Raw genomic sequence first — 11,178 nt, 5'->3', positions numbered from 1 at the left:
TGTGACAGGCAAACTGCTTTGTCACCTTATATATTCCCCCCTTTATCTCCTGTAAGGAGACTCAAAGGGGCTGACAATCTCCTTTCCCTTCCCTCCCCCCACCACAACAACAACCCTGTGAGGTGGGTGGGGCTGAGAGAGCTCCGAAGAGCTGTGACTAGCCCAAGGTCACCCAGCTGGCGTGTGTGGGAGTGCACAAGCTAATCATGTTCCCCAGATAAGCCTCCACAGCTCAGGTGGCAGAGCGGGGAATCAAATCCGGTTGCCCAGATTAGAATGCACCTGCTCTTAACCACTACATCACGCTAGCTGAACTCCCATACATATGGTCACATCAAGACTGCTTTTGTTTGCTTGATCAGTGGGCACTGGTAACATCGGAACCGGCAACTTTAAGCCGTCTGCACATCTCTCCATTCTGGAAATTCTCCGTCTAAAAAATTAAGGAATGAACTGAAGCAGAAGACAAAACTCTGGGGCAATCAACAGGACAATCCCTTCAGGGGAAATGAGAACAATCAATTCCGCATATAATGTGACAGTGGAAATGGTCCAATCTGGCTTCCGGCGGCTGTGGGAACCTGCTGCCTCCTTGTTGGTGCAAAGGATTCTGGGAGGGTTGTTGTAACTATACAGGGCTTTCCAGAAAAAAAGCTCAGAGGGATTCGGCCACACAATGGCCATAGATAAAGTCAGCAGGTTCTGTCAGGGGGTCGCCTGTGTCACCCGCTGTCTGAAGATGTGTGTGGGGCAGTGGAGGGAGATTTCCGCCGCCTTGTGGGGGTCCATGAAGAGCGTTCTGAGCTGTTGGAGGTGCCACAGGCCCGCACCAGGGCCCTCTGCTGTTGACGTATGGCTTGGCTGACCAGGCTGGGCAGGGCGTGCAGAGTAAGACCGAGCAAGTCAATTTTCCCCTCCAGTGCACTGATGCGCTTCTCCAAGTCCTCGTTGCGCTCCTGCAGTTCTGACACCATGTCATACATGACGTTTTGCGTCTGGCAAAGGGGCAAGAGGGGAAGGGGAGAAAGGAGAGGGGGAAAAAAAGAGATTTTGCAAGTGAAGACACACACTGGTGTAGTGTTAAGGGCTGACGCATTCATGTGGCAGCCTCAAGGGCTCTGTTATGCACAAATCAGCCCTAAAGCGCTCAGTGAACAGCAGTGGCGTAGTGGTTAAGAGCAGGTGCATTCTAATCTGGAGGAACCGGGTTTGATTCCCCGCTCTGCCGCTTGAGCTGTGGAGGCTTATCTGGGGAACTAAGATTAGCCTGTGCACTCCAACACATGCCAGCTGGATGGCCTTGGGCTAGTCACAGCTTTTTGGACCTCTCTCAGTCCATCCACCTCACAGGGTGTTTGTTGGGGGGGGGGGGAAGGAAAAGGAGTTTGTCAGCCCCTTTGAGTCTCCTTACAGGAGAGAAAGAGGGGATATAAATCCAACTCTTCTTTTTTTTCTTCCTTTGTCACCACCCAAATCCACATCAACAATGGAAACCAACCTCTCTCCCAATCAAAAGCAATGAAGAGGAGTTTGGATTTATACTTCCCTCTTTCTCTCCTGTACCCACCAACTTTTACACTGCACCAGATTTGTTAAAATCAGATCCAAATATATCAATGTATATTCTCTTTTCCAATCTGGGCTGCCAGATCTGATTAGGTTATCCTTATTGCTGAATAACTCAGACCCTAGTCTTTGTGAAGAGGTCGCCAATTTTATTATGGAGATAGCGGAGAGTACCCAATAGTATGTATCTGTTATGGTCCTTTGGGGGCCTTTTGTTTTTATTATCATTGTATTCATTTTGCTTTCTGATTGTGCCAATAAAGGCTGATATATAATGTCATCATGATTCCTGTCTTGGGTCAAACTGAAGAACTTCCACATTATTTATTATATTGCAGACTCCATAGCAAGTTAAAAAAATCAACTGGTGCCATTTTTTGGGTGGGATTGCTTTTCTTCCATTCCTGTAAGGAGAGTCCTTTCCCTTCTTCTCCCCACAACAGACACCTGGTAAGATTGGTGGGGGCTTGTGACTAGCCCAAGGTCACCCAGCAGGAATGTAGGAGTACAGACACACATCTGGTTGACCAGATAAGAGTCTGCCACTCAGGTGGAGGAGTAGGGAATCAAACCCGGTTCTCCAGATTAGCGTCCACCTGCTCTTAACCACTGCACCATGCTGGCTAGGGACTGATGACAGCTGAATTTTACAATGCAGTCCTGTGGGCTGAATAACTGAGATGAAAACTTCAGCAGCAAGCAAAGAAGAACATATAATCTAAAAGCCAGTGGGAGCTGATGAAAACAAATCACATCTTTATTTCTCTTTTGCTTTTGTGGGCCATTCCCCCTCCACCCCTGCTCCATGAGTTTAACCCCCAAATCTATTCACACTTCGCCTTTTTGACAAGCCTGACTACCTGAAGAGGTTTACAGTAAATAATTACAACCCGAAAGATCCATCGTAATTACAAGAAGAGCACTGTGCCGGAACATGCAGGTGAGCACGCATGCCTGCAGACACAAGACAAAGTAGTAAAACAAACCTCCCAAGTATCAAGTTATCTCCCAATAAATGGAATGAAAGCTATCCCAAACAGAGCATGCACGTTTTGACTGATTTACCCCCAGGCATTTGACGGATTTATGTCATCTACCCTCAGACCACTGGCTTTTGGGAACTTGCCCTCCACCTGCACCTGAGGGTTTGCAGAGGCATATCGGGGGCAAATGGCATCTGGAGACAAATTGTCTCCGGGCACCCTCCCCCCGCTTCTGGGGGTGGGGCAGGGCTTTGCCCCCCTCCCACCACCGTCCATGTGACCAGGAAGACGGCAAGGCAGCCAGGAAGTTCTGCTGCCTCATCGTCTTTGGGCGCCCTCGCCCCTGCCCATGTCGATGATGACATGGGCGGGGTTGACGGCGCCCGAAGTCAACGAGGCAGCAGGAAGTCCTGGTCATCTTCCTGGTCAACGAGGCAGCAGGAAGTCCTTGCCGTCTTCCTGGTCATTTGGGGGGCCGATTTTGCACCCCCAATGTGACAGATTAGTGGTGCCCGGGGACAGAGGGTGCCCCTCGTCCCTAGGCAAATATACCACTGGGGGGGGTGAGTTTTTGGGTATTGGTTTTGATTTTTATTAGGTATGTTTTAGGATATATTTTACATGTTTACGATGATGGTTTATTGTAATGTTAGATGCATTTTCATATTGTGAAACCCACCCTGGGATGTAGTTGAAGGGGGGATAGAAATTTGCTGAATAAATCAATGGGTAGTTTTAGTAATTCTGGGGCCCTGAGCAAAAATCCAGGGTGGGGTCCCAGGATCACTGCCTCTCTAACCCCACTAGGGCTAACCCTGCAAGCAATGTCCTAAGCCCGTGGTGGCGAACCTTTGGATCTCCAGATGTTATGGACTACAAGTCCCATCAGCCCCTGCCAACATGGCCAATTGGCAGGGGCTGATGGGAATTGTAGTCCATAACATCTGGAGTGCCAAAGGTTCGCCACCACTGTCCTAAGCCTTGGACACGGTGGGCACAAATAGCAGCATTAGCAATAACCTGTTCCTTTTCCATCCCCATTCATTTGAGAAGAGGGGTGTGGGAGGGTCGGGGGCCCCCAGTGTGCAGCTGCTCCAATAGCCTATTGGCTAAGACCACCATTGAAGCAGAGTTATACCCTTCTAAGACAACTGAAAACCAAAGGCTTAGAAGGGTGTAAAGATCTATGGGAATCTCCAGCATTCACCTGGGAGTTGACCCATGCCCACGTTTCACCTGGTCATCAGAATCTCTCCTTTTACCTGTGCATTGCTGGGGGAAAACTTTTATTATTTATTTACTATTTCTACTCTGCCTTTCTCACCAACGGTGACCTGAAGAGGCTTACACCATTCTCTATTTAATCCTTGAACCAGCCCTGGAAAGTAGATTACACTTAAAGGGTGTGACTTTCCTAAGGTCACCAAGAAGAAGAGTTGGTTTTTATATCATGCTTTCCCCTAACTTCAAAGAGTCTCAAAGTGGCTTGCAATCACTTTCCCCATAACTGACACCATGTGAAGTAGGTGGACCTGAGAGAGTTCAGAGAGAACTGCCAGTAGCCCAAGGTCACCCAGCAGGCTCCATGTTGAGGAATGGGGAAACAATCCCAGTTCACCAGATTAGAGTATGCAACCCATGTGGAGGAGTGGGGAATCAAACCTGGTTCTCCAGATCTCAGTCTGACACTCTTAGGCCCTTTCCGCACATGCAGAATAATGCCCTTTCAATCCACTTTCACAATTGTTTGCAAGTGGATTCTGCTATTCCGCACAGTAAAATCCAGCTGCAAAGTGCCTTGAAAGTGGATTGAAAGTGCATAATTCTGCATGTGCGGAAGGCGTCTTAACCACTATACCACACTGGCTCTCAAGCAAGCTTCCATAAGCAGAGTGGAGATTTAAAACCGAGGCCCCTTCCGCACACGCAAAATAATGTGTTTTCAAACCACTTTCACAACTGTTTGCAAGTGGATTTTGCCATTCCGCACAGCTTCAAAGAGCATTGAAAACAGTTTGAAAGTGCATTATTCTGCATGTGCGGAATGAGCCTAAGTCTCCCAGATTTAAGTCCAAACTCTAACTAATCACTGTATCACATTGTGATATATCCCAGTATCCCCTAGTAGAAGCCATAGAGGTATTGGACTCACATCCTCGCTCCATCTACAAAGTGCTGTCCCCAAAGACCTAGGGTCATTCCGCACATGCAGAATAATGCACTTTCAAACTGCTTTCAGTGCTCTTTGAAGCTGTGCGGAATAGCAAAATCCACTTGCAAACAGTTGTGAAAGTGGTTTGAAAACACATTATTTTGCGTGTGCGGAAGGGGCCCTAGATTCCTTTTACAGTGCCTTTTGACATTCCCCCATCTGTGGCAGAGCCATCCATGAAATCCTCTACCGTTCAAACGAACTACCCCACACATGCCAGAAAGTCTCCAACAACATGCTGACTCACCTTCGCTAAATCCACAAGGGTGTTTGCTTGGTCATTCAGCTTTCTCTGTTCCATTTTCACACTCCTCAACCTGCAAAGCAATTTTTGTTTAAAACAAGTGTTGATCGGTCAGTGGGACGAAGCGACAGGCAAGAGAAACAGGTCTGGTTCCACCATCATGGCAAACAAGACATGCACAGAACTCCAGATCCAACCCTGCTGGATCCACACGCGCACACGCAGACACGCACACACATGCAGCTGGCCGATGAGGTCATCACTGACCCAAGCGAGGAGACCTGAAGGAAAAGGGGGTCATTTGGGGGGTGGGGGCTTCGTTTCTTTCATTTCAGGCCTCTCTGTCTCACCAAAACTTTCCAGCAAGTTTAGCTTGCGGCACTCTTGTTGATTGCATGCCTGTGCAACGTCGTAGGGCCAACTTGACCGTTCCTTCTGGGGTCTCCTTTTAAACTTCTATTTTTGCAGACTCGTATGCTATTTTGGGAAGATCCCCAGAGAAATGGCTGTGACATTTTTTTCGTGAGTAGTGTCCAAACTCTTTCAAAAACAGGGACGGCCGTGGCAAGTTATTTCCCGACACAGGTGGTAGGTAGCTGCGTGGTCTACAGTGTGGGTTGCCAAATCCAGCTTGGGATAATCCTGGAGATCTGGGAGCAGAGTCTGTGGAGGGTGGAGCTTGGAAAGAGAAGGGAATGCAGCAGGGGTGAAACGCAATAGAATCCACAGAGCTGCCATTCCCTCCAGGGAATCTCTGTAATTTGGAGATTGATTTGGGGAGATCTCTGGGTCCACCCTGGAGGTTGGCAACCGCATTTACAGTGTAATTTCTCTGCTGCCCCTTAGTCTCCAACCCATTAGTCGTGTGATACCTGTTTGTTTGGGCCAATCAAAATTATTGCCAAACAGCAAATGCAAGTTGGTGTCCCCTTTCACCAGACTAGACGTTCAGTCCAAAAAAGAAAGAAAGAAAGGAAGGAGAAAGAGGAGGAGGTGGAGGAGGAGAGGCATAATGGAAAACCCCCAAGAAGTTTATAGCCTTCTTGAAATGGAAACTAGGAAATGTGGAAGACTTAATGAGATTACATGGTGCTCGGTGCAAAGCGCATTTCAAGATGCGCCAAAAGGTCACTGTGACAGAGATGCAAGAGACGCCGGCTGGCCTCCTTTTGGCCAGATGAAAAACTAGCCGTCATTTAGATCTGTGAATTGTCTTGAGCTAAGAGGAAAGGTGAGGTGTAAATATTTTAATTAACAGAGAAGTAAATAAATCAGGACGTTTGGAAAAACATAGAGTGGAAGAAAAACACGGTGATCCATCTGTTAGTCAAAACGGGAGGTCAATTTTAGGTGCATCCCTTTGGTTGAAAAGTCAATAGAACTAACATTGGGTAGAATCACCCAGTGGCTAGAGTCCTCCCCCCTCCTCCCAGAAGCAGATCGTATGCACTATTTGGAGATAATTTGGTTGATCCTAAGAAAAAGGGATCACTCAGGGGTTTCGCATCAAATGAACGGGACAACTCTGCCAGGCTAGAATTGAGGATGCAGCATCGACCTGGAACAAAAAGGCAGAATTTGATGGGGCAGCTGTGTGTGTGTGTGTGTATGTATGTATGTGTGAGTCACACACTCATTGATGGAAAAATGACATTCCCACTCATGAATGGGGATGCCTCCCACAAAACCATGTTGCTGGACATCTGTTCCAGGCAACATTGCGCCACAGGCAGAGGAAACTTGTGCCAGAATGCGCTGGAAACACAGAGTTTGCATTGGCGGACTGACATGCCACACACCAAAACACTTGGAACACCGATGTCTCCAAATTTCAAACATGAAATTTGGGGGCGACAAAACAGTAATAGATGGGTGTCCTTTGCCAGCTTCCAGGGCAAGCAAGCCAGAAATGTGGGTGACTGTGTTAGCGGGGGCGGGGGGGGGGGGCAGATACAGTGCAAGAGAGGCACGAGTCTCGACGGGCTCTGCGTTAGCCTTCCAGAAAGTCCGTATCAAAACCCCCAATGGAAACCATGCAGAGTGCTCACATTCGAGACATAGGCAGCTGTGAGACAAAGATTAACTTACTTCTGAGCTCTGCAAGGACGGGGAGGGAGGGGCAAAACAGAGACAAAACAACAGAGGATTAAATAACACAACTGGGGGTGGGGGGGTTGAGACACGCATAAGCAGCCAGAGACAGACACCAAACCGCCCTTTTTCATTTCCCTCCCGTCTGCCTTTTTCCCCCATCCTCATGCATAAAATGGTGGATCCCACTCAAAGGCTGGCCACAATCCAGGAGCAGGACAAAGCCAGTGTGAAATCGTGGGGGGGACACGCAGGCCTTGCTGAGGTAAAGAATGGGGTGACCGGCATGCATCCACACACTTCTAGATATGATCTACGGATCCACGGAGTCCAAACTCAGCTGTGGAAGGATAGACCTCAGGGGGGGTAACCAGGGAGCGTTATAACGACTCAGTGCAAAAAAGCAACCTTGTTTCGTTCAGATACAAAATCATTAGGTTTGGGAGCGAGGGGGTGGGGGTGAGAGAAAAAATATTTGTTGGGAGTGATACAGGATGAGATCATGGGGAAAGGATAGGGATGACGTCACAGAGAGAGGGATATTTTGTAGACAAGGAAGAAAGGGGAAGAAGAAAGGCTCCTTTTAAAAACAAGAGGTTTAAGTGTCGAACGTGGCGGTGGGTGACCGTTCTTTACCAAATCAATAAGACATCTGCAGTGAAGACTGGAGAACCATAATCATACATTCATTCCCACACCATTATGGGCCCCTGCAGTTTTTATTACTCAAACACATCTCAAAACAGAGGCCTTTCTGAATGGTATATTCCTTTGTTTTCAAAGAAAGGCACTGCACTACGACAGGACCGTACCCCGTACTGGTTTTGGGGCAGCATGTGGGCGGCTCAAGGATATATACTTTTAAACAAGACAAAAATTTGAACAGCAGTGATGAAACTGGTAAGGAGAGGAAGGGTTGGGGATGGAGATGGTGGCAAACCAGAAGGGAACTTGTGGGATAGCATCTGGGAGTCTGGCTGCAGGGAGGAATCAGCTCCCAACCTGGGAAGTCAGGTGCGGGAGGTTCTTCTCCGACATTAGGGGCATGGTGGCATTTAAGAAGAAGAAGGAGTTGGATTTATATCCCCCCTTACTCTCCTGTAAGGAGACTCAAGGGCTTACAAACTCCTTTCCCCCCCCTCCACAACAAACATCTTGTGAGGTGGGTGGGGCTGAGAGAGCTCCAAAGAACTGTAATTAGCCCAAGGTCACCCAGCTGGCATGTGTTGGAGTGCACAAGCTAATCTGGTTCCCCAGATAAGCCTCCACAGCTCAAGCGGCAGAGCAGGGAATCAAACCCGGTTCTCCAGATTAGAGTGCCCCTGCTCTTAACCACTACACCACGCTGGCAAGAAAACTTTTGTTTGCGAATGGCCATAAAGTGCAGTCATTGTAGAGTGGCTATAACACCTCTGAAACTGCACGTGTGATTTTTCGGTCTTTATGAAAACGAATTCTGAAAATTCAGGTTAGAAGCTGAGACAAAGTCTCTGGAGGTTCCACCTGCTTGCCTCCCCTCCTTGCAGCCCTGGGACAGTTTATTCACGTGCTTTCATACTAGGGTGCACAGGCAGAGTTCATTTCTCCACCTTGCACCCAGTTTTTATCATGCCCCTCCCTGGAAAATGCACTGGTTGCAGGAGGCTGATCTAGATCAGCACCATTTTCTCTGATTTCCAGACCTTCCCTATTTTTAATGGTACTGGCAGCTTCAGAGAGAGACGATCAGAATTGATCCTGTGAGTTCCATAGCTGCAGGATGGCATAGTGTTCCCCCTATACCCCCACCCCCTGCAGAAGTCATTCAGGCTCCTTCCGCACATGCAGAATAATGCACTTTCAATCCACTTTCACAATTGTTTGCAAGTGGATTTTGCCCTTCCGCACAGCTGCAAAGTGCATTGACAGTGGATTGAAAGTGCATGATTCTGCATGTGCGGGAGGGGCCTCCGTTTTATTTGCTTCTTAGGCAAAAAACCATAATAAATCACAAACTGGATCAGTGAATCCTGGCTGAATTGTGACAGAGGATGGCCTACCTTTTTGGAGTTTGTATTTTAGTGGGTGATGTGTTTGCCCTGACCCCTTGCTCTCCTATTCTGGCAATGCCTCGCCTCGCCTCGCCTCGCCTCGCCTCGCCTCGCCTCGCCTCGCCTCGCCTCGCTTCCAAGAGCAGGGGAAGGAGGCATGGGGGAAAATCCAATCCCAGATCCTTCCTGGCGTCCTCTGTAAACCAATACTAGAAAATCTGAGGCCAGCCAAGCCTATGAAGCATGGACTAATGAACTAATTGGTATATGCAATTAATTTGAGTATAAAGTCAATAGATAAGTCATACACCATTCATAAAGATATATTGTGATTATATTATATTGTGATTATATTATAAGTAATATGCAACTGGATATAAATTGTGATTATATTATAAGTAATATGCAACTGGATATATATTGTGATGATAAGTAATATGCAACTGGATATAAATGTAACAACAAAACTTACAATGAGGGCACTTAGACAACCTAAGAAGCGTAATGGGACAGTAACAAATTCTCATAAACATTGTACAACATTCAATCTCTGTTACTACTATATTTACCTGAACGCACTGAAGAAATTACTGTTGAAAATGTGGACTAGCGCGCAATGCGTTCTGCGAATGTGGCTGCTGTCGCCGTGGTGTCTTCATCCACTTGCTGGAGCTGGTGCTGTGTACTACAACCCGATTCGCTTTAATATTTTTGACTCATTGAACATTGGTGATACTGACTCTTTCAATTTATTGGAACGCAATATGAATGTTACAGGTTTCTTGCCTTATAGACAATGTTTATGAGATCTTATACAATGTTTATGAGAATTTGTTACTAAGTACTGTATAATCACAATATATCTTTATGAATGGTGTATGACTTATCTATTGACTTTATACTCGAATTAATTGCATATACCAATTAGTTCATTGCCTTGTGTTACTATATATACAGTCCATGCTTCTTAGGCATGGCTGGCCTCAGATTTTCTAGTATTGGTTTGACTGTATATATTTGCTGATCTGTTTAATATGTCATCTGTAAACCCTCAACAGATCCTTCCCCACTGCTGATCTTGGGAAATCCATTCCTCTGGACCAGGGGTCTGCAACCTGCGGCTCTTCAGATGTTCATGGACTACAATTCCAATCAGCCCCTGCCAGCATGGCCAATTGCTGGCAGGGGCTGATGGGAATTGTGGTTCATGAACATCTGGAGAGCTGCAGGTTGCAGACCCCTGCTTCTGGACCATCTGCCTGTCCCCACCCCCAATCTCGTATCACCACCTCCTCCTCTTGATCACACTCGGCTGTGCCTAACTCTCAGCGCAGTCAATGCTCGGTCTCATCAAATGGAGGATGTCTGATGGAAGTGGGCTGTCCAATTTTGGAAAGGGCCCTCAACTGGGGGGGGGGGGGAGAGATGGAACCAGGGAAAGGGGCCAAGGCAAGGTGGGAACAGCAGCAGGCACCAGGATTTGAAGCAGGTAAACGTGTAGGACTTACTGATGGATGGCTTGGAGGAACTTACGCTGGTGTTTCCGCACCTTGGCGTGATCAGTCTTCTTCACCAGCTTGGTGTGCTTGTATATCAGCCAGGTTTCCCTGAGTACGTTGGCGGCAGCATTTTTGACCTGGGAGATTCAGGGCGGGGAAGAGGAAACAAGGCAGGGATCCAGTGAACACAGAAACAAGACAGACCCTTTAGAACAGGGGTTGGCAACCTTTACCATCCAAGGAGCCATTTGGACCCATTTTCCACGGCCTCGAAGTTCTACTGAGCCGGAGAGGTGGCTCTGCACGGAGCCGCCTCCGGTTCGCACCCTCCACTCACCTTTCCTTCCAGCGTGGGTGCCCACGCTACTCTCCGACCTCCAGGCCAAGTGGAGCCACAGTATAAGACTGAAAGAGCCGCATGCAGCTCCGGAGCCGCAGGTTGCAGACTCCTGCTTTAGAACAAAGCTAAAACTGGCTGGGAGGATTTGGGATGCAAAACTCTTCTCAATTGCATTTCAGCACTGTGGAAAGCTCTCAGAGATCGTTTCGTTGC

General features: G+C 47.7%; 1 protein-coding gene across 4 annotated transcripts in view; it reads right to left on the bottom strand.

Moving 5' to 3' along the window:
* Positions 1 to 306: 306 nt before the first annotated feature.
* The window catches only part of KCNN1 (potassium calcium-activated channel subfamily N member 1), a 138,528-nt gene continuing 127,656 nt past the window's right edge, over positions 307 to 11,178 (bottom strand). For 3 of the 4 annotated variants that reach the window (XM_048496059.1, XM_048496060.1, XM_048496061.1), the window contains exons 7-9: positions 10,635 to 10,762; positions 5,009 to 5,078; positions 307 to 995 (exon numbers count right to left, since the gene is read on the bottom strand). In XM_048496059.1, coding sequence (XP_048352016.1) covers positions 723 to 995; positions 5,009 to 5,078; positions 10,635 to 10,762 — 471 coding nt within the window. In that variant the 3' untranslated portion in view covers positions 307 to 722. The remainder of the gene's footprint in view (positions 996 to 5,008; positions 5,079 to 10,634; positions 10,763 to 11,178) is intronic. The other variant, XM_048496062.1, reaches the window with a different exon arrangement.

Source organism: Sphaerodactylus townsendi, linkage group LG05, assembly GCF_021028975.2.
Source record: "Sphaerodactylus townsendi isolate TG3544 linkage group LG05, MPM_Stown_v2.3, whole genome shotgun sequence".
In the NCBI taxonomy this organism is placed as follows: domain Eukaryota; kingdom Metazoa; phylum Chordata; class Lepidosauria; order Squamata; family Sphaerodactylidae; genus Sphaerodactylus; species Sphaerodactylus townsendi.
Note: the sequence above shows the minus strand (reverse complement) of the source record. Positions and strands in the feature narration are given on the sequence as shown.